This window comes from Panthera onca, chromosome D3, assembly GCF_046562875.1.
Source record: "Panthera onca isolate mPanOnc1 chromosome D3, mPanOnc1 haplotype 2, whole genome shotgun sequence".
In the NCBI taxonomy this organism is placed as follows: domain Eukaryota; kingdom Metazoa; phylum Chordata; class Mammalia; order Carnivora; family Felidae; genus Panthera; species Panthera onca.
The window spans coordinates 454,124-476,341 of NC_138350.1; the positions used below are offsets into that span (position 1 = coordinate 454,124).

Below are 22,218 nucleotides of genomic sequence, written 5' to 3' on the forward strand. Positions count from 1 at the left end.
AGAGAAACCACGAAAGAGGCCGGCCGCTCCAGGTGTAACAAGCCAAAGAACTTCTACAGGAGGCCTGTCTCGGGTGGGAAGATGAAACAGACCCCTGCACCCATCCTCCAGAAGTTTCTGTGGAAGCCTCAGCGGTTCACTCACGCATGCTGTACACACGTTCTCGGTCCCACGTCACCATCTCAAGGCTCCGTGGGCAGGGAAGGTGAGCGGAGTCCATATCCAAGGAGGGGAGAGGGTGAGGAGCCTCCGGGTGTGTGGGGCCAGCTCACAGGTCGACTGGCAGTCACGTCTTTTTGAAGACCTTCCCCAACAAGGACCACAGACGGATCCTCGTGAATAATTGGAGATACTCCCAGAAACATTCACAGCTTCGAGAGGAAACGGTGGGTTGTGGGATTACTGCTGTGACGGGGTGTGGCTTCGGAGGCCATCGCTCACTCACTGCCCTTTCGTCCTCAGCTGGGTGTGCTCACCGGGCCTGCACTTTCCTTGTCTTACACCCGCATGTTGCAGCTGCGCACAAAACCCGCCAGTACTGTCTTTGCTTACAGATGCACTCCGTTCCTTTCTTGATGGTCTCAGAAGACAGTATTTTGGAATAAGCAGCAGGCCACCATAGGAACCAAGTGCTGTTTGTTCCCAGATGTGGGTTCCTGATACAGCTCTCATTTGGGCCAAACTTGGGACAGTGCTGCTGACATCCCAGAAGTCTGGAGTCCCTGTCCCCTCAGACATCAGTGAGCCCCGACCCCATGTTAGCACCGACCTCCTGCTCCTCACCTGCCTCCCCGCGATGTGGGCTTGTTTTTGGTTTCCAAAATGCTGCCCTGCATCTCAAAGGTCAAGTGAAATGCTGCCGGAAAGGCAGGTCTGAAGATGAGAGAGGCGGCAGCACCAACTTCCCTGAGGAAGGAGGGGAAGGGCCTGCTACCTCCACCTCAGGTCCTGGCTGGTCTGAGGGTCCAGGGCTCGGACTCGGGTTCCCATGCGTCATGCACACCGGAGGTCAGATGTATTGCCTGTCACTTGTATCCTCTGAGAAGCCGGTACAGCCCCTGGCATGTCGCAACTTTCTAGAAAGTGCCGTGGGGCTGGTGCATCTTGGGTCTGGGCCTTGGCCCCTGGTGGGTACACGCCCAGCAAGGCCGTCAACCCCAGGAAACACATCACCGTGGAAAACACTTGCCACCGCTGCTGCAGCATTCTGGCAAGTCTGGGCTCCTGTTTTCTTTAAAACATTCACAATAGCACCTTGAAAAACCAGTAAAATAAAATTTTATTTTGCAGTTATTTCCAAAGTTACAGAGAAGTGGATCAGATGTCCCAATTAGTTGCACAGATTGCAGAAAATGTTCATAACCACCTCACAGGAAGTTTCTCCTAAGTTAACAGAATACTTGGAATGGACACATCACGTCTAAACAGTTTCATCCGTAAGTGTAAAGGATTAACAGCCAGAGGCAGACTAAAGTATCTGGTATTTTACTGAAACAGGACCCTGGCTGCACTGTCGCTCTCCGGTCCCCTCCCTCACCCGTCATGCTGCTCTGAGGTGCCGGGAAAGGCCTAACAACAGGGGAGTTCAGACCCAGCGGTGTCATGGGTGCAGGACTCCAGACTGAGTGGTTACCAAAGCAAGAACCCAGATGAATAGAATCTTTAATTGACAAATATTTAAGTGATGGAGTTTTAAGAAATGAGAAGAATGTATGACAAGTTCTGAATGGAAGCACTGGCGGCCCTCCTCCGTGGAGCCCCTCGTGCCTAGTGGACTTTGCCGACAGCCTCGAGGGGCTCACGTGGCCAACAGCGGTCACGACCAAAGACGCCTGGGAAAACTGGCCGTAGTCCCCGCAGACAGCGTCAGTGAGGCCCCGTCCTGGCAGACAGGGCAGAGAACCCCAAGAGAGAAATCAGGCCGATCTGCTCAGGACGATTCCCTTTTCCATCCTGGGCCGAAGTACAGACTGAAACGCCACATTTTAGATACTAAAGACATTCGTGCTTTTTCACCTTCCTCCCCGAGAAACAGCATCACCACAGCAAAGCCTGTGGAAGGAAGATGGGGAAGGAGCTGTGTCCGTGGCGGCACCTGTGCGAACCAGGCTGGGGACCTGGAGAGCAGGTCCTCTGGGCAGCCCTCAGGAGCGGGAGATCTTGTCCGGAGGCATGAACCCCGTGTCCCCGAGGGCCCTGAGCGCCACTCGGCCATCAGGCCGAACCACCAGGTGGGTGATGCTGCCATTGTTGAGAGAGAGGCGGAGCCAGCCTTCTGGGGGGAACTGCAGCGCCCTGGAAGAGAAAGAACGTGCTGGAACAGGGAGCTCAGTCACCCCTCAGACCTTCCCGGGGCCAGGACCCGCAAAGGGAAGGGCTGGGCAGACACCAACCCATCGAGTCAGGGGACCAACCCAGCTCAAGAGGTGCAGGTGAGTCAGAAACACAGTTTCTACAGGTGAGTGTGGCTGATCTCTTTCCAGTGTAATCAGAAGGGGGCAGGGGGCGCCAGACGGTGCAGAAGACCCACTCCTGACCCGCTCACTGCCGGGAACAGGGTGGTGTAACGCATAATCCTTAGAACAGTGTCTTCTTGTTCTTAGAAATGCTTTTTAGGCGCGATAGTTGCTGAAAAGCCCAGTGTCATAATGGCTTCCCTTTGAGTCGTCAGACGTCCTCTGAGCCCCGAATGTCCCAGTGGACGAGCGCCATCCCGGCAGCTCACCCTGCGGCCGACAGCCTCGGGGAGAGCTACCTTAGTGCTGCTTTTGAGTCTTCTTCACGTCTCCCCCAGGCTCTGCAGGGCCCTCACGTACCGTGACGGGGATGCTCTGGTTCCTTCTAGCCCTCTGTCACACGGGCCACCTTTACGCCAAACCCACGATTACTTCTGGGTTTTGCGTATGTTTTCAGCATTGGGGTCACTTCCTAATGGCCGCCTACGTCAGCCTACCCCAGGCCGTGTTAGAACATGGTGCTCACACACGGCTGATCCCCGCATGCCAAGAGCAGCAGACAGGAGGGCGCGGAGGAAACGGTGTGTGTTGTACACAGGAGTTCCCAGACTACGCCTTCTGGGGGCACTTTAGCTGGAGGGTGTGGAGCCCCGTCTCAAGTCGCCGTCCATGTGGCCTGGCGTCCCTGTGCACCCTGCCCCGGATGCTCTGAGCTTCTCACCAGAGGCCGTACGCGCGCCCACCCCCCAAGCTCTGGCGACAGGCCCGAGGGTCAAGCAGGGTCAGCAGAGACCCTAGGCGTAGGTTCGGACGGCACCGCAGGCCAGCCGGCCGGGCTGTGTCCTGTCCTGCTGCTGCCAGACTTGTCATCTCACGGGAAGGGGAAATCCCACAGCTACTCAAATGCCTGACACACATTTTCTGGTGGGTCTGGGGGCTGGCTGGGCTCACGGCTATTTCACATTCTGCGCTAAGTGAGCTTTGGTCAGATACGTAAGTGCCAGCCAGCCTAACCACCTCCAGAGCCCTCTGACACACAGCTGCGCCTCAGGGCAGGCGTCACTCATGGGGGCTCCGGAACCTACTATAGTGCCAGGGAGTGAGGCCCAGCAGCCAATGCTGGGGCAGCCAGAGCAGCGACGTGCTGATGCGTTACGACCCACGGCGCCAACTAAGGATCTGTGAGTCCATAATCCTACAAGCAAACCAACGCAGAGCGAGAGTGAGCTCTTACAAAAGAATCTGAATGAAGAAATGCAGAAGGAGGGAAACACGAAAGGACCGTCAGGCAAATGCCACCACAGGATCCGCTGTGGCAGGACCCACTGGCGGGTACTAGATACGAACAGTATAAACTGGAAAGAGAATGTTTGCACTGTCTCCCAAGATGGGGGGAGACAGACTGTACGGTGCGAGGAGTCCAGGGCACACAGAGCCCTAAGCAGGTGGCCATGTGGGTTTCACCCAGGAAACGCCACTGGCCAGGCGGCCCGCCCTACACTAGGCCGAGCGGCTGCGCCTGTCCTGTTTCCTCACCGGCACACGATGTAGCGGATGACGTTGGCATGGCAGATGAAGATCTCGTAACTGTCCTCCTGCTGCTTGGCATCTGCCCGGTGGATATAGTTCCGGAAGGCGGCCTCGATCCGGGCCCCATCTTCGTAATACTGCTGGGGGCAGAGTAGAGAATCTTAAGCATAGGGGCAGCACGCAGGCCACAGGTCGAGGGGTGTGGAGAGAGTGAGGGGCCGGAGCAGGGGGTGCTCCCCGGGGGAGTGGGGGTTTTACCACAGCCTCCGGCTTCCAGTGGGACACGGGTGGGTCGGGCTCAATGGGGGCGCCTTCCCTCAGCAGGTCTGTGCTGACTTTGGAGACGCCTGCAGGAAAAGCAGGGACTCAGGTTACCCCTTCGGGAGAGGCTGCCCAGAGCCCTCCCATCTCAGTCCTGCTGCCAAGGGGCCTGGGGCGGCAGGGCACTCACCTGGCAGGTGTTTGCTGATGATATCAGTGGTTTCGATGGCACGGGTCATGGACGAATGGACAATTTTATTAAACTTCAAGCCCAAGCTTGCAAGTCGGAGCCCTGTCAGTTCAGCCTGTTCACGACCTTGAAGGTGAAACACACCAGAGAATTCCATGTTGCCGCAGCCCCTCTTCTGTTTACAAATACCCCAGTCCTCACCCAAGTACCATGAAGGTTGGGGGACAAGATGGGCAGGCCCTCCTGGGGCCTGGGCCTAACTGGGGGCCAGGCACTCAGCAGGTTAGACCAATGAGATAATCCAGTTACCTTCAGCCCCATCCAGAAGAAATGTTGAAAACAATGACCAAGGTTGAGGCTCGCTGAAGTCTAGGTAGGGTCCTGTTTACTATTTCTGGGTCCCTCATGCCACTTTTATTCAGTTTTGCCCAAAGATGGAGTCGCAACGTGCCACCGATCCACCAGCTGTGCAATCATCACAGATGTCAACACATAAAGACCCGATGGCCTCAGAGTGACCAGCACAGGAGGCTGGAAAACAGACTGCCGAACCCTCTATGCCATCTGAATTTTTTAATATGCGCATAAACGGGTAAGTGCAGCGCAGACCACTGTGCACTTCTCCTCCTGGAGTTTCTTCTACAGACATGCTTGCATGCAGCACACGGCGGACAGGCATGCCCGGCAGTGCCGCTCACGACGGCCAGAAAATGCAACACGCGGCACTTCTGGCCAGTCAGAGCGGCTGTCACCCGGTCTCGTCGGTTTATCACAAAGCCGACTCTAAACAGACCTGCGTGTGCAGACACAGGGTCTTCAGCAGCAGGCTGAGTCAAGCACACAGGGTGCGCAGTAGGCACCCACAGGGCGTCGGGGGTACAGAACACCTCTGCTATGCCTCAGATCTGATCGCTTGCAAGCCTCACCATCTATTTTTTAAAGCCGAGGGTGTTTTCAACGACTGTCTTGTGTCAGTCGGGCTGACGATCACTGTTAATGACCGTGCTTGAATCTCGGTCAGGCCCCTGACACAGGTACAAAGGAGCCCGGTGCGACCAGCACGTACCCAGGGGCGTCAGCGTGCGGTCCTTTTCCTGGGAAGCATCCACATGGTACTGGGAGTGCCTGATGAGGAAGATGTGTCGCGTGGCCTTGGCTTTGTAGTGGTCCAGCCTGGAGGCCAGTTCTTCTTCTCCAGATTCCAGGTTCCTCTTCCGCAGGTTCACCAAGGACAGCGGTTCTCGCCTAATGTTGAAACAGGAGAGGGGTGCCTGGGTGGCTCAGTCGGTTGAGCATCCGACTTCAGCTCAGGTCATGATCTCACTGTCTGTGAGTTCGAGCCCCGCGTCAGGCTCTGTGCTGACGGCTCAGAGCTTGGAGCCTGTTTCAGATTCTGGGTCTCCCTCTCTCTGCCCCTCCCCCACTCATGCTCGCTCTCTCTCTCTCTCTCTTTCTCTGTCAAAAATAAACATAAAAAAATTAAAAAAAAAAAAAAAAAGAAACAGGAGAGGTGTCATCTTTGTGACCCCTGTTCACAACTCAGTCTGGAGATTTCCGGCAAGCCAGTCTTTCTGTCTTAGGAAGCACAGGGACAAGCCAGTTGCCCTCTGCCTTCCACCACTGGCCCCTGAGAGTCCCTCCTCCCAGAGCACATCTCATTTACTGCACAGACCCAAGCACCAGGCCTGTTTGGGGTGATCAGCGAATGAAGCAGACAAGCGAAGCCCTCGTGCTACCTACGTTCTAGCGAAGACTGGTAACAGCCAGGTGGTCAGTGACGTGGAGAAAATGAAACCAGGTAACAGGAAGGGGCAGCAGAGGGAGGGCTGGGGGAGTGCCCACAAGAAGGCCAGTATGAACTTGCTCACACAGAGGAATGACAGCCCCTGGCCATGTGGCTACTTACAATCAAGATGATGAAAGTTAAAATAAAACTCCCATTTCCCCAGTCACGCTAGGCACACTTGAAATGCTCAGCAGCACATGGGATAGTGGCGATCATGGTGGACAGTGAGGAGGAAGACGTTCCCAGCATCACGAAGTCGATTGGGTGGCACTCTTGGAAAGGTGAGAAAGAGCTGATGGGAAAGTGGGGGGACAGCAGCAGGAAAGATGCTGAGAAATGACCAAATGTCATGAAGACAAGCATGTCTGGTGGCTCCCAGAACTGAAATTAGTAAGAGCTAAAGGTCTATGTCATGGGCAGAGCTAGGGAAAGAACATACTCAGCTGAGACAGTGGTGAAAGCGTAAGGTCTGGGGGAGGGGTGGCGACTCAAGGGTTCTTCAGGGCAAACCTGGGGTGCCCTAATACAGATAGGCCGAGATGCCACATGGGAACCTAGGGCTGAGCCAGAGAAGACCCCTGGGCATGGCAGGCACAGACACAGAAAGCCCAGACTGGATGAGGTTCTTCAGGAAGAGGCTGGAGAATTCACTGGATGAGGTCCTGGAACTCTCCAGCACAGACAGCATCCCCCTTCATAAATCTAGACTTGGTGAACAAATACAGTGTGTCAGCCTCAACCAATAAAGTGAGTCCAGTGCTGCTTCAAACAGAGTCAGAGTCCACCTTGTTTCCTTAAAAAGCCCTAAGAAATTCAGAAGTTGTACTGATGTTTAAAAAAAAAAAAAAAGGATATGACCCTGGTCCAATCATGAGAAAAACAGACAAATCCCATTTGAGGGCCGTTCTATAAAATTCCCGATAACCATCCTCAGGGGCACCTGGGTGGCTCAGTCGGTTAAGCGTCCGACTTCAGCTCAGGTCACGATCTCGCGGTCCGTGAGTTCGAGCCCCGCGTCGGGCTCTGGGCTGATGGCTCGGAGCCTGGAGCCTGTTTCCGATTCTGTGTCTCCCTCTCTCTCTGACCCTCCCCCATTCATGCTCTGTCTCTCTCTGTCTCAAAACTAAACATTAAAAAAAAAAAAAAATTTAAAAAAAATTCCCGATAACCATCCTCAAAATGGTCAAAGTCATCAGAACAAGGAAAGTCTGAGAAACTGCCACAGTCAAGAGAAGCCTGAGGAGACATGACTAATTGTCACGTGGGATCCTGGAAGAGACAACAATAACTGAAAACTGAAGAAACCGCAAAAAAGTACAACCGCAAAAAGAAAAAAAAAAGTTAATAACACACAAATATTGGTTCACTTATTATGACACATAAACCATACTAAAGTAAGATGTTAGTAAAAGAGGAAATCAGGTGTGCAGTATACAGGAACGCTTATTATCTTTCCAATTTTCCTGTAAACGTATTCTAAGTCTTTATTTTAATTAAAGGTTCTAAAGAAAACACCCGTGAAGTTCTTGATACAACTAGGCTGCTAGTCAATACCAGTTCTGTGCACTCATTCAGATAAACGACAGAGGAGGAGCTGGGATTGCGTAAACCATCCCACAGTGGCCACTCCCAGACTCCAGACCAGTGCTGTCCAATAGAAACAGAACACCAGCAACAAATGTAAGTTTCCAAAAAGCCACCTTTAAAAAGTAGAAAGGGACAGGTGAACTTTCAAAAGTTTACTTTATTTAATCCAACGTGTCAATACCACCACTGCAACACATAAACTATATTTAAAAACCTGCACTGCTTTGATTTTTAAATTTAAATTCACTAACATCAAATAACACTAAAAAAAGTTTCCTGATCACAGGTGCCACATCTCAAGCGCTCGATAAGCACGTGTGGCCGATGGCTCACGCGCGTCTCCAAGACGCACATCTTCCCTGCACACAGGTCCCTTGAGGGGCCAGGCTAGCATCCTTTGGGCCCCTCGTCCCCATTCCGCTCAGCTGGGAGGCAAGGATCCTCCAATCCGCGCGTTCAGAAGTCGAGGGAGGGAAACGAAGACAGGGAGATCTAAGCCCTCCGTCCACCGCCCACCATCGCCGCCCCGGGCTCCCCGGTGCGCAGGCAGCGCAATGCTCTCTCAACACGACCCCGAGGAGGCAGCCTCGGCGGCCCGGGCTCGGCGGCGGGGTCGTGCGGCACAGCCGAGGCTCCGGGGGCCGCGGGCGCCTCCGCCCGCCCCCACAGCCGGCCTCGCGGCCAGATCCGGAACACAAGCCCGCACGCGAGCCGGTCTCGCCCGCGCCTCGGCGGAACCAGCCGTCTCAGACCCAACGGGACGGCAGGCGGCCCGCAGGGTCCCCGCCGCCCGGCCGTCGACGCGCCCGACGCCACCCGCGGGCCCCGCACCTGTCCCAGTTGGAGTCCCAGACGCCCGGCCCGGGGCGCGCGGACCCCGCCCACGCCGGCGCCTCGACCACGCGCGACTCCGCGTCCCCGCCCGCGCGGGGCTTTCCCACCGCCACGGCCGAGAAGAGCACGGCGGCCGAGCCTCCGGCCAGGCCGCAGGCCGCCAGCTGCAGCGCCTGTCGGAACGCCATGCCCGCGCCCGTCCCGCGCCGGCTCCGCGCAGGCGCTCGCGGGAGGACGGCGCGCCGCGGGGGACACGATTCCTCCGGCGCCCGCTTCCGGCCGGCTGACAGCGCCGGGACGGAAGTCCCGCCCCGGCCAGGCAAAATCAACTTCCGGAAACAAAGTGGAAGGGGTGTGGTGCGCGACGGTGCTGAGACCTTTTCCCCGGATCCGGTGCGGAAGGCCGGCGTGCTAGTCATTCCTGCCTTCAAACGGCGAGCGTTCACGCGGCGCCTCCCGTTTGCCCTGCGCTGCCCGCGTGGAGGCTCCTTCCCGACGGGAGCGCCAGAGCCAGCGGCGGGGCCGCGGGGGTGTGTGTGTGAGAGACAGAAGGGGGGACCGCGGGTGTATGTGTGAGAGAGGGGGAGGGAGCTGCGGGTCGGGGCGGGGGGGCGAGGGTGTGTGCAACGGGGCTGCAGGGTGTTTGTGTGTGTGAGAGAGAGCCACGTGTGTGAGACGGCGGTGCGTGCGTGTGTGTGTGTGATGGGGCCGCGGATGTGTGTGACAGGGCGGGGGGGGGGAGGGGAAGGGGTGTGGTCACAGGGGTGTGTGACCCCGCAGGGGGCGGGGGGGGGGGGTCTACTCCTTGGGGGCCCCGCCTCTGGGAGTCCCAGCCTCGAGGCCACGAGGAGCTAGGAGAGATGAGGGAGCCTTGCAGAGAGAACCTAGTATAACTAGGAAACCAGCGAGTTTGTTTGGTTTTACTGCGGTAAAATGCAGGTACCAAAATTGACTGTTAACCAGTTTGGGGGTTTGTTAAAAGGTGGGGTTTTTGTTGTTGTTTTTGTAAGTAATCTCTACACCCAACGTGGGCCTTGAACTTACAGCCCTGAGATGAAAAGACCCATGTTCTACTGACTGAGCCAGCCAGGTGCCCCACCATCTAAGCCAGGCGTCAGGTACACTCACATTATAGGGCAGCCACTCCACCACCCAAAGTGGCACTGTCTGCATTAAACGCAGACTCCCTATGCCTCCCCCCCAGCCCCCAGGCCCCACCTTTCCCTTTTCCGTCTGGAGGAACTTGACAATCCTAGGGACTTCGTGTGAGTAGAGTCACACAGTATTCGTCCTTTGGGAACGGCTTGTTTCACTCAGCATAGTGTTCTCAAGGTTCATCCGCGTTGCAGCGTGTGTCAAAGTTCCTTTTTAAGGCTGAATGATATTCCACTTGATGCATATATCACATTTTGTTTATCCATCATGCATCACTGGACACTGGGTTGCTGCCACCATTTGGCTGCTGTGAATAATGCTATGAACTTAAGTGTGCAAATATCTCTTCAAGTCCCTTTCAGTTTGGGAGGGGGTATGTACCCAGAAAAGGAATTTCTGGGTCATCTTTGCAGATTTTTAAGTAGGAAATTGACATGATCTGACATACTTTGTTAAATGTTTCTTTAAGAGAGAGAGAGAGAGAGTGTGTGTGTGTGTGTGTGTGTGTGTGTCATGGGGAGGGGCCGAGAGAGAGAGATTGAGAGATTGAATCCCAAGCTAGCTTCACACCTAGTGCAGAGCCCAATGCGGGGCTCAATCTCATGACCTCAAGGTCACGACCTGAGCCAAAATCAAGAGTTGGAAAAAATCACTCTGGGTTTTGGAGAATGCATCTGTTCCACAGAAATACCCAGATCTCTGTTTAAACATGGTGCCTTGGGGGCGCCTGGGTGGCTCAGTCGACTGAGCGTCCGACTTTGGCTCAGCTCATGATCTCACAGCTCATGGGTTCGAGCCCCACATCGGGCTCTGTGCTGACGGCTGGGAGCCTGGAGCCTGCTTCAGATTCTGTCTCCTCTCTCTGTCCGTCCCCCATTCGTGCTCTCTCTCTCTCTCAAACATTATTTTAAATAAATTAACAAACAAACAAACATGGTGTCTTGAAACTATACATTCATGCCTCTTTCTTCCAGAAGGCTGCTTACTAAAATGATAGTAAAAAGATTTTGAAAGGAAAAAAATTAGTCCACAGGAAGAAACAAAGCAAAAAGATCAGTTGACAAAATTTTGGGAGCTGGAAATCAGATCACCTTTGACCTGAGAAATGGAGCATCAGTTGCCAGTATTGTGGGGAAACCAAGAACAAGCTCAGTTAGTCCAGTGAGTCTGGAAGAATCTGGGAGTTACAGGCCGTAGCACCACCTCTTAGGAAGGGGATAGGGTTGGACAAAGGAGGACTGGTTGAAGAGCCTTTAAGAGACTGTCGTCTGCACACCCTCCGTGACCTGTACCCTCAGGTGAATACCTCACCGCCATCATGGCAGAAGACTTTCATTCCGGAGGATTTAAACCAGAAGGACCGTGGACCTGAGGACACCAGACCACGGAGACGAAGATACGGCAGTACAGCTGAGATTAGGGAGTTCACATACTAATAGGACCTCTAACTCTTTTCCTCTAGTTAGCCACAAGAATGTTGGCCACTACGCTTATACCATGCTCTGCTACAACCGCGACCCTTCTCCTGGGCAAGAAATTAAAGAATTTCTCTCTGGGAAAACTGACCAGTCTAAGAGAAAAGGCCTCAGTTACTGAAAATGGGTCATCTCCAGCCAAATTGGTCAGCCCACACTGAGGGTACCACCTGAGTGGCTCTGACTCTTAAACACTGATGTATGATTAGCAGACTTTGGGGGAAATCCTGACTGGGAGAAAGAGCAAAACAGGAAAGAAAGGAAAAAAAAATGTGAACCCTGAGAAAATAGAAACAGCGTATGCAACAGAAGAGAGATTTTTTAATATAAAATTAAGATCCAAGGGTATTGTAGCTATGAAACAAGAATGGGATATTGAGAATGAGAAAAGGTGAGAAGGAAGGTTAACAAATGAGTGATAACAGAGCAGAAAATCCACTGAAAGGTGGCGTATGGTTCTCGCAGGGCGAAATCCTGCTCTAGAAGGGCCCTTTTCCAACGGCTCCACGGAGGTAAGCAGTTGTAGAACAGATTTAACCACAACTTTTTTTAAAGTAAAAAAAAAAAAAAAAATCTGAGCCCTCTAGCCACCCATTTCTTCTTCCAAAGTGACAGCAATTTTCTGAGAAATTAAAACCATCACGGAAAAGGCTACGTTATAGTTTATTGTTGTCCTAACTCAATTCAGGGTGACAAGTGCAATCATTGCTACTGCATTTTACGACTCTGAGGCAGCATCACCCGAAGACGGTTTCTACCTTTTTAAAACACGAGATTCTTACATTAACAGATTGTTTCGCCATCTTGAACCCCGTGATCTGGAGTCAGCTACAGTCTTGACCAGGTGGTTTCTGCTCTCTCACCCTAGGCAGGTGTCCCTACACAGCTGGGTAGTGGTCTGCGTTCACTCCAGGCCATCTTCACTTCCCCAGAGAGGCCAGGTAGATGTACCAGAACAGAGACACCAGGTTGGCGACAAGTACCCGGAACTGCCAAAGCGAACACAGGCCACAGTGAGCGAAGTCCTGACTGCGCTTCCCAGGCACCCATCCCCCGGGACTGAGCCCATCCGCCTACTACTGTATTCACTGAGCCTTACTTTGTACTGAGCACTGTGCTGGAGGGGTGAGCAGGACTCTGCCTAGCCATGTTACAGGCCAGGAGGGGAAACTGACAAGAACTGTCCCACATCCTCCTTCGCTGAGCACTAGCTCCTGGCTTAGCTTCCCAGCCCAGGACTGGTCAAGTGGTGGCCTCACCCAGCCCACTGGTGGCCGCCAGCCCCCCCCCACCCCAAGCCATTACCCTGCTTTGATGCTCTCATGGATGTACTCCCACCTGAAATGCCTTTAGTCAGGGAGTCTCCCTGGCATATAAGCTCCATGAAAGTAGCAGTCTGGTCTGTCTTGTTAATCACTGTACCCCTAGAGTTTAGAACAGTGGGGCATGTAGTAGGTGCTCAGTATTTGCTTAATAAGCTTCACTGCCCCTTAGGCACTTGCCTGCGACCACCTCAAATGGAAACCGTGACCACAGCCTCCTGGCGCTCTGTCCCCAGGGTGCCCAGAAGGGTTCCATTTTCCAGGCTCTCCTACTCTCCCATCCACAGACCCCTTCACATCCTCAGCCCTTCTGCCTTTCTGTGTCTATTTCCTTTGCTACATACATTAGAATACAAGGCCCAAAGCCCTCATTGCCTTCCCTTCCTGTTCCTTGGTTATACTCCTTGGCAAAGCTCCATTCTCCCTGCTCCCCTGCCACGCTGAGGCCCTAGGTCCACGCACACGAGGGTCTCCAGTCGGCTCCCTCTGCCGTCCTCTACAGGTTTGCCCCTCCTCTCCCCTCGAAGTACCCATCCTACCTCCTTTTGCCTCAGTGTGGCCCCGCCCTGGCCTCTGCCTTCCCCAGGGAAAGAGGTATGGATGGGAGGTCACCAGTTAACAGGCACCACTCTCTTGTCTTAGTAAAGAAGAGCCTCTGTCCAAAGCATCCCTCTGCCTGTGTCCAAACCCCGTGCACCCTCTTTAGGGTAGAATATGGCCTCTCCAAGCTTCAGAGACCCTCTCCTATCACTTCTCCCCATCTCGTCACACACTTCTTGAGAGAACTTCGCAGACTTAACGATTTCTTTTCTACTTCCCCACCCACTGCTCAATTCACAGCAGTCTGGCTTCAGCCCTCATGGAGCCACTGAAATTGCTCCTGGGAAGGTCACTGATGAGGATTGTTGTTAAAGTCAATGAAACTGATTTTCATTTTCCTTTAACTCCCTGCAGTGACTGTGGTTGTGTCACTGCCACCTTCTGGTTTTCTGCTACTCCTTGGTGTGTGTGTGTGTGTGTGTGTGTGACCACCCAGCCTGCACCTCCCTCCCTCTTCCCATCCTTGCAATGGAGCTCTGCTCCAGGGAGTTCTGCCTCAGAACTGGGGGAAACCAAGTTTCCCTGGGGGAAACCAAGTAGGTTACTTAAATGGTGTGCAAAAAAAGCTTGAGGCTGCTCTCCTTGGAAAGGCCCGTCGGAGAGGCTAGCCCTCGCCTGGGCTCTGGGAACTTAGAGTTCCTGCGGGTTCCTACCTTTCCCCAACGGATAAGAATGGCCTCTGTGCTTGGACTGCTCGCTAAAACAAAGCAGTTCTGCTGAGCACTGACTCTCCTTCTGGGAGTCTGGAATTCTGGTAAGCACCAGGCAGAGGGTGCCTATGTGACTAGCTCTCCCCCAAACCCCAGGCGCTGGGTCTTTACAGGGCTTCCCTGGACAGAAACATGGCCTGAGCGTTGCTGCGTTTTGTTGGTGGGTGAGAGCTTGCCCTGCGTGACCCTCACGGGAGGGAGGGAGCGTAGGAAGGCTGCAGTGTATTCCTAAAATGCAGTTGCAAATCCTTGCTCTGAGGCTGTAATACACCTACGGCCGTGAGCAGACGCTGCGCCAAGCCCCGCCTCCAGATCGCTAGCCCTGGGCGTGGTCTTGGGGCTGGACACAGGTGGGCTGTCCTTGGTGTGTAAAGACGGCGCAGGGCGGCGGGCCCCTCAGCCTTGCCCTGGTGAGCTCTTCCTGCAGCTTAGAGCCCCTCCAGGCTCCCACCGTGCTCAGAGTGGAGGCCCAGTTTCAGCAGCCTGCCTCGGGCCGCGACCCCCGGTGCCCAGAAGGGCTGAACCTGGTGCGCGGCGCCCCGACAGCATCCCTGCCCCCAGGGTCCTGCCTGCCGCTTGCCTCTCTGGCGCACGGGGCGGGTAAGGCCGGCCGCGCCTCTGCCCCACACCCTGCTGGGCACGGCCACCGCTCCACTCCCGCACGCAAGCCCAGCTGTGACCCGCGGGGCCAGGCACTGGCAACGCTGCGCCCCTGGAAAACTCGAGCTGTCCTGGACTGGAGGCTTTTCAGAAATGTTTCTGGGACCAAGGGATGAGGTGTGGACACACGCTTCGCCCGTCCACATCCAAAGCTGCTAATGATTCTGCGCGGAGAGAAAACCACCAATCGTTCCAAGAAGGAACAAGGCTGGTGGAGGATGAGGCCCCCTCGGGCTCCGCATGGTGCCAGTTGGCCCTCACCTGCAGAGGGACGTAGTTGATGTTGATGAACTGCACTGGGGTCCAGACTCGCCAGTTCATGCGCAGCGCCGGCCAGAAGCTTCTTCTTATCTGGACAGAGAGAGCAGCTGCGTCTCTCCCCTGGAAAGGACGGGAGTGTGGACAGTAAGTGATCACCACTGCCCTCAGAACTGAAGCGGGGGTGCCACGGTCTGGAGGGCCCCAAACCCTAACACGATGGTTTTGAAAACTGTGGATTTTGTTCCATTTGTATAGAGACAGCACATCTGTGTGTCTCATTAGCACCGCGGGGATCAGGAGCCAGTCACCTGGTCAGAAAGCTGACGGTGAGACTCCCCGCGGCTCATCCTGTGCCCACTGCCCGCACAGGCCCTCATCGCTCCTCGCAGAGCTGATTAAGTGGTGTGACCCGTACTGCTGGCAGCGGGCACCAGAGCTGCTATTTATGCCCTGGCTGTTCGTGTTTCCCAAAATGGCCTCCAAAATTGATGCGTTTTTCAAGCAAAACTTGTCAGGAGTTTTTAAAAAATGAGCCCCAATAAGTTGATTCTGAATGTCATCTGAAAGGATAAGTGCATAAAAAATAACTATCTTGAAAAATAATAACAGGGGAGGCCTAAATTACTGAAGATTTAAAAAATACTCTATGGTAATTAATACTAATAATTACGGTAATTAAAAGCTAAAAAATAAAAGACATACGATGGAAACAGAATCCAGCAAAAGATCGAAGAGTCCAGATAATGGCCTGTACATATGAGAATGACAGTATATGATAAAGTTGACACTTCAAGGCACGGGATTGTTTGATAAATGGCAATGAGATAATTTGCAATTGAAGTGGAAGAAACAAGACAAGTGTATCTCCCACATATAATTAAAAAAATAAGAATACTGGAGGAAAATATAGAATATTCCTATTATGTTTGCATTTGTCAAAATGCACATAATATCATAGGAGTAAAAGAACAAAGTTTAAGAGAATATTTCCAGTATCTTCCTGTAAAGAAACCCACAACGAAAAAGAATCACATATTTGAATACATGAATTTTTTAAACTCCTGCATGGAGAAACACACTATAAATAAACTATTTTTGTAACTTCAAATGTTTAACTTTATATGAAGTTAAAAGACAAACACCTAGGAGCGCCTGGGTGGCTCAGTCGGTTAAGCGTCTGACTTCAGCTCAGGTCATGATCTCATGGCTCGTGAATTCGAGCCCCACGTTGGGCTCTGTGCTGACAGCTCAGAGCCTGGAACCTGCTTCGGATTCAGTGTCTCCCTCTCCCTTTGCTCCTCCCCTGCTCATGCTGTCTGTCTGTCTCTCTCTCAAAAATAAACATTTAAAAAAAAAAAGACAAACACCTAAAAAATGGGGAAAATATCTGCAATTTGTATCCGGCAAAGGATTGATCCCCTTAATATATACAAACACACAATCAGTGAGAAAAAGCCAACACTGATAGAAAATAAGCAAAGTTCATAGAATATAGGAGGTGTATAAAAAGATATTGAACCTTATAAAGATGTATATGTTGTTTTTACATATCAACCTGCAAACTATCTAAAAGAAAAATATAACCATGATTGTCAAGAATGTGGGGAAACAAACCTCACGTGGAGGAGAAAGAAGCTCTGGGGTCACAAAGCCTGGGTCTGACTCGATTCAAGGGCTCGTAAGTTATGAGAACTTAAGCCATGGGCCTCAGCTTTCTCATCTGTAAAATGGGGTTGCCTTGTGGCTCAAATGACACGAAGGGCTCAACGCGGGGCTTGGAACAAGCGCTCATAAATGTCCGCCGTTTGTATTACTCTGTACCACCGCAGGGAGGACACGTTGAGGACAGCCTTTTTGGAAAAGGGACGGACATACGGTGGACTAGCAAACACTGTGTGGTCCAAACATGATGTCTATGATCAAGAAATGCTAGATGTCGGCACAGCGCAGGGAAGAGAGAAAGCGATATTTTAACAGAGTCGTATGCTGACACTTGCGGTGAGCATAGTGTAATGTATTGAGAAGTTGAGTCACTGTGCTGCACACCTGAAACTAACATAACATTGTGGGTCACCTATATTCAAATTAAAAAAAATTTTTTTTAATGCAGATGCAGAAGCATCTATCGTGTGTGTGGTATAACGTGGTCCCACACAAGGCATTTATGTTGGGCGCTTTACACACCTTGGTAACATACGATACGCGGATTTAGGGTTTTTGTCTATTAATGAAAAATATATTCCTTTCGTAGCTAGAAGGAAAAAAAGAGACACTCCTATACCTTCACTTCTAATGTGGGTATCCTTTGCTTCCTACCTCAGGTTTTCTAACGGCTTCCCAAACACTTCTTTTTGCTATCAAGGACTTACTAGCAATCATGGTTGAGGTTATGCATCTTTCCTGCTTCCCCCGCAAGGATCACTTTTGGCCACAGGGGCATTCTCTTCAGTAACAAGACCTCAAGATGCTGCTTCAAAATAAAACCTGCAGAAGCATTTGCCTGCTGTGATTGGTCGGAACGATTACTTTCAGGGCAGAACAGGACACATCTCAGGCACACAGTGGACAGAGAGATGGTGAGAGGCTGGAGGTGTAGTGAACTGGGAAGGGTCTTAGGCTGGGCACGTTAGAACAGACATGGCTAGTGATTTGCGTGAACACACCTCTCCTGCGGTGAGTTGTGAGGTTTTCAGTCTATGCTGGTCTCTTAACCTCTTCAGAGCACTTATGATGTTCAGGCACTGAATTAGCACAGGCTTCTGCGATACCATTAGGGGCCTGAAACTTCTGTGTCGTGAGTCCCACAGACCCCCTTCTCAGAATCCTGTTTATATAACATATATAAGATTACCAGGGAACTATACTGAATACAGCTACCAAAATATTCAGAAAAGAATCTTATTGGGGCGCCTGGGTGGCTCAGTCGGTTAAGCAGCCGACTTTGGCTCAGGTCATGATTTCGCAGTCTGCGAGTTCGAGCCCCGCGTTGGGCTCTGTGCTGACAGCTCAGAGCCTGGAGCCTGTTTCAGATTTTGTGTCTCACTCTCTCTGACCCTCCCCCGTTCGTCCTCTGTCTCTGTCTCAAAAATAAATAAACGTTAAAAAAAAATTTGTTTTAAAAAAAAGAATCTTATGATAGACCGGTATATGTGCTTCCTTAACACATTCAGTGACGAGACTTGAAACCAGGTGCAGGGGGTCCAGAAACATAAAAGATATTTTGAGATGTGTGATATCAAGACCTCCGTGATTTCTTACTGCGGACCGACAGGTACCGCCAATATGACTGGGGTTTGTGTCTGACATTCATAAAAACAAGAGAGAGAAGTTTCAATTTTGGTGTGCTGGAAAGTTCACAGACCCTCTGAATTCCACCCACGGGTGCCAGGTCAAGAATCGCTGTGCCCCGCAAAGAGCTATCGCAAGTACTAAGGCAGCGACCAACCTCCAGGAAGTTCATGACGAGGAGAAACAACAACAGGAAGGCCGGTGCAAAGAGGAGGCGGTCCAGGAGGAGCCTCTTGACCCCAGCCCAGGGGACCTCAGAAGGGATCCAGTGCTCCATGAAGAGGTAGAAGAAGTGACTCAGTGGCCCTGTGAAGAAGAACCTGAGGCCCCGCAGCGGGGGTGAGCAGGACTGCCATTTCCTGGATGTGTCCTTCTTGGGTCCAGCTTCACCCCCCCAACCCCAGGTCCTAAGCCTTGCTCCCTGGGCCCCCCATCCCTGACCACACAGGTATGTGTGGTCCTTCTAGAAAACAGGCTTTCTTTGAATCTGCTTCAAGCATTGTCTTTTGTCCCTGATAGACCAGATCCCCCATCGATCTTCACGCGGCCAGCTCCTTCTCAACACTGTCAGCTTGGAGACCTCCTCATTGTTCGGGACAACGCACCAGCTGCTGTCTCAGCCACTCTCAATTCCAGGTCCTGTTTCACTGCCTTCATAGCATTTATCACTACATGTCCTCATCTCATTTGTTTAGTCACGTGGTGCCCTCTTCGCCCTGCTACAGGTATGCGTCACGAGACGGATTGTGTCTGTCTCATCGCTGCTGTGTCCACAGCGCCTAGAACGTGGCCTGGCTCAGAGGAGGTGCTCAGTAGTAAGAAAGTGGGGGCACCCCTGGTATTAGAGCTTCTCAGCAAACCCTGTTGGGTAGTTAGCAAGAGTGAAGCCTGGTGCTGGGCACTGGCTAGTCTGTCCTGCTACTGTGCATTCCCAAGTGTAGAACGCTTGGGACAGAACTGAACCCAGCCACGCCATCTGCTGGTAAAACACATCCACAGTTCCGTAAGATTCAGCAATAAAATGGGGGGTAGGGACCTAAGGGTCTTCCCATTTTTGACACTAACGTCCTTAAACAAGTGGTTCTCAGCTGTGGCTTCCTGTCCTGCCACAGGTTATGTGGCCGGGAGCAGGGTCCTCAGTGAGAGGGAACGGAAGTCAACGCCATAAACCCTGAGTGGGTGAGGCCTCTCAGGTGATCCGGACTCCCTCCTTCCCTCCAGGAGGATTATGGCTTCTCTTTATCTACATTACAGGACAGCTGTGGTGGCTGCAACCAGAGGGCTTCCGAAGACGAAGGGATATTTGTGAGTTTTAGATCAAAAACAAAACACGACTTCAAAATAATCCATCTATACAAACACTGTTGTTGGCCGGAGAACGTGACGTGGATTTAATTGGGTAAAACTCCTGAATCTCTGTGTTCTTTGCAGTTCCAAAAGTGATTCCGAAACTGGACATTTTTCAGGATTCCTAAGTATTTATTTTCTGGTTAAGCTATGAAAATAACAGAAACAACTGGCAATATTTGAGTAGTTTTCCTCTTTCACGGTCTTTGTGTCTGAAAGTCTAATTTAGGTTCAGGTGAATTATCTGCCCTCAGATCTCTCGGCCCAATGAGGACAGCCACCCCCACTCATGCGATTCAAAATGAAAACCATAAAACAAGTTAATGTTACCCATCATTCTGGCTTTTTCCCCATGATTACTTCCACGCTTTTTAAAAATTATTTCTCAAAATTAGGTTATTTCAGAGACTTGGTCTTGATACCCTAGCTTTGTCATGGTTAGTCTGCTGCTGGTTAGTTCAGCCCCTTTGTGAAACTCACCCATAAATGGCGTATCTGAGAGGCCCACTGACATCTAGCTTTTGGGAGTTTTCTTTTTTCCGCTGCTTCACCATCACCTGGGCCAGGAAGTTCCCAAGTGCTGACAAAATGCCACTGTGGACAGAGATGTCGTCAGAAAACGGGGGCAACCAGCAAGAGGGGGGCCATTCCTGCATGTACTTAGCGTGGCTGTTCTGAGATCATGGTGGGGTGGGTAGAGAGGAGTCCTTTTTTTTTTTTTTTTTAAATTTAAAAAAAAATTTTTTTTTCAACGTTTTTTTAAATTTATTTTTGGGACAGAGAGAGACAGAGCATGAACGGGGGAGGGGCAGAGAGAGAGGGAGACACAGAATCGGAAACAGGCTCCAGGCTCCGAGCCATCAGCCCAGAGCCCGACGCGGGGCTCGAACTCACAGACCGTGAGATTGTGACCCGGCTGAAGTCGGACGCTTAACCGACTGCGCCACCCAGGCGCCCCGAGAGGAGTCCTTTTTAAAGAAGGTTTTTAGTTTTAATTTTTTATTTTTTTAGAGAGAGCGCAAGTGGTGGAGAGGGGCAAAGGGAGAGAGAGAGAATCCCAAGCAGGCTCCACACTCTGCACGGAGCCTGGCGCAGGGCTCAATCCCACGACCCTTGGGATCATGACCCGAGCTGAAATCAAGAATCTGACGCTCGACTGAGCCACCCAGGCGCCCCTAAAGCAGGTTTTTAAGGCAGCCCCAGTGTAAGGTCCCTATGTCAAAAGGTGGGGATAGCAGAACGAAAGCCAGGAAAATCTGACCTGTGGACTGTGTCTGTGCCAGTGCCTGGCTGTGATATTGTACTACACTTTTACAAAATGTTACCCATGGGGGAAACTGGGCAAAGTGTGCGAGGGACCTCCCTGTATTCTTTCTTACACCCGCATGTAAACTACAGTGATCACAACAGAAATGTCAGTAGAGAGGTGGAGACAGGCCCGGTTGCTCCAAGGCTTGGTCTGCAGCTACCTTCTGATAAGCTCTGTGGGCTAAAAATGTCAAAATTCTTTGCATGGGTGATAAGCACCTTCTTGAGCTGATCCTTGGCTACCTCTTTCTCATCTGCTTCCTTTCTCGGCTTTTCATTTCTCCAGCAACACAGTCTTCTTTCCGCCCCTCCATTATTAGCTTGCTCCTCCCTCGGGATCTTTGCACCTGAAGTACCCTCTGCCCAGGGAGGTTTGGCTCCCCTCGTTCCCTCCCTTCATCCAGGCCTCCTGTTCAAATGTCACCTTCCCCGACCACTTCATCTCTGCTATGTATTTATCTGTTTCTCGTCTACTCTTTCACTAAAACAGAAACGCCTTTGAGGGTCCCTACCCTCTTGATTGCTGCTGATGCCTGACACGCAGGAAGCGTGCTGTACCTACTTATGAAAAGCTGGCTTTAACAAAAGCGGACAAACTTATAAAAGGGTGCAACTGACCAGCAGACGGGGGAGGGGGGAGTGCGGAGGGCGGAGGGGGATTGTCACCTTTCTGCCGAATGCAAAGCTGACTAAAAAAACAAATCTTAACACGTCGCTCCTGAGCCACTCTAACCTCAGAACAAGCGCAGGTCAGGCTTCGACCGCCCGCGGAGAAGCTGGGCCGGAGGTCACCTCCAGGGCAGGAGGTCACGTCCAGGGCAGGAGGTCTGCCTGGAGCCCTTCGCTTTGTGCCTTCCTTCGGTCTGGCCCCTGGTAACTACTTGTGAGGACCGAATGCACCAAGCCGCCTCTGCTGAGCTCTCGGGCTAACCGAAGGCCTTTGGGAGGTCATTCTGACACCCGGACATTTTGCCTTTCGCACTCAAATCCCTGCACAGGATGCATCTACGTGGCCGGGTCCCCGAGCTCCGGGCCGCCCCCCGCCCGGTCCCGTTCCCTCCGCGGCCCTTGCGCGCCGACCTGGTGGCCGCCTTGGTGAGCACAGGGTAGAGCCGCAGAAGGCGCAGGTACTGGGCGAGCGCCCGCTGCGGGAGCGCCCCGAGCCCGGCCTCCGCCCGCAGCTTCGACGCCGCCGACGCCATCGCCTACCGCGCTCCGCGCCCTCCGGGGCCCCACGACCCCGCAACCAGGCGGGGACGGCCTGACATTTCCCGCCCCGCCGCGGCACGCAGCGCGGCCGGGGACAGACCCCGCCTTGCGCGGCGACCGCCTCCGCACACTTTTCCCTGAGTCCCTATCCCGCCGCCACCCCTCGGGCGGCCGTGGCCATTGGAGCTCGGCGGGGCGGGGCGGGGCGGGGCGGGGCGGGGCGGGGCGGGGCGAGCCTC

General features: G+C 52.7%; 2 protein-coding genes across 4 annotated transcripts; both read right to left on the minus strand.

The window, feature by feature from the left end:
* Positions 1–1,261: 1,261 nt before the first annotated feature.
* PGAM5 (PGAM family member 5, mitochondrial serine/threonine protein phosphatase) lies at positions 1,262–8,883 on the minus strand. 2 transcript variants are annotated; one of them, XM_078436001.2, is made up of 6 exons: positions 8,642–8,883; positions 5,504–5,682; positions 4,438–4,563; positions 4,245–4,333; positions 3,993–4,123; positions 1,262–2,295 (listed from the first exon to the last, which is right to left on the minus strand). In XM_078436001.2, the coding sequence occupies exons 1-6, from the start codon at positions 8,830–8,832 to the stop codon at positions 2,145–2,147; spliced, it is 867 nt and encodes a 288-aa protein (XP_078292127.1). In that variant the 5' UTR covers positions 8,833–8,883; the 3' UTR covers positions 1,262–2,144. The 2 variants fall into 2 exon arrangements, with proteins under 2 accessions (XP_078292127.1, XP_078292126.1); XM_078436000.2 differs by having other exon boundaries at positions 3,993–4,126.
* Positions 8,884–11,918: 3,035 nt separating this feature from the next.
* On the minus strand, positions 11,919–22,162 carry PXMP2 (peroxisomal membrane protein 2). 2 transcript variants are annotated; one of them, XM_060612026.3, is made up of 5 exons: positions 21,851–22,155; positions 19,943–20,056; positions 18,273–18,435; positions 14,828–14,947; positions 11,919–12,263 (listed from the first exon to the last, which is right to left on the minus strand). In XM_060612026.3, the coding sequence occupies exons 1-5, from the start codon at positions 21,970–21,972 to the stop codon at positions 12,195–12,197; spliced, it is 588 nt and encodes a 195-aa protein (XP_060468009.1). In that variant the 5' UTR covers positions 21,973–22,155; the 3' UTR covers positions 11,919–12,194. The 2 variants fall into 2 exon arrangements, with proteins under 2 accessions (XP_060468009.1, XP_078292125.2); XM_078435999.2 differs by lacking the exon at positions 11,919–12,263 and having other exon boundaries at positions 13,727–14,947; positions 21,851–22,162.
* Positions 22,163–22,218: the final 56 nt, after the last annotated feature.

What these genes read in the sequence shown, in the direction of transcription:
- PXMP2 (XM_078435999.2), bottom strand. Translation starts at nt 21,972, where the DNA reads ATGGCGTCGGCGGCGTCGAAGCTGCGGGCGGAGGCCGGGCTCGGGGCG. An exon ending in CTCACCAAGGCGGCCACCAG is followed by an intron (nt 20,057 to 21,850) that starts GTCGGCGCGCAA and finishes CTCTGTCCACAG; the next exon opens with TGGCATTTTGTCAGCACTTG. An exon ending in TCGTCATGAACTTCCTGGAG is followed by an intron (nt 14,948 to 18,272) that starts GTTGGTCGCTGC and finishes CGTCCTTTCCAG; the next exon opens with GGGAGAGACGCAGCTGCTCT.
- PGAM5 (XM_078436000.2), bottom strand. Translation starts at nt 8,832, where the DNA reads ATGGCGTTCCGACAGGCGCTGCAGCTGGCGGCCTGCGGCCTGGCCGGA. An exon ending in TGGGACTCCAACTGGGACAG is followed by an intron (nt 5,683 to 8,641) that starts GTGCGGGGCCCG and finishes TTTCAACATTAG; the next exon opens with GCGAGAACCGCTGTCCTTGG. An exon ending in ATCCGCTACATCGTGTGCCG is followed by an intron (nt 2,296 to 3,992) that starts GTGAGGAAACAG and finishes TTTCTCTTCCAG; the next exon opens with GGCGCTGCAGTTCCCCCCAG.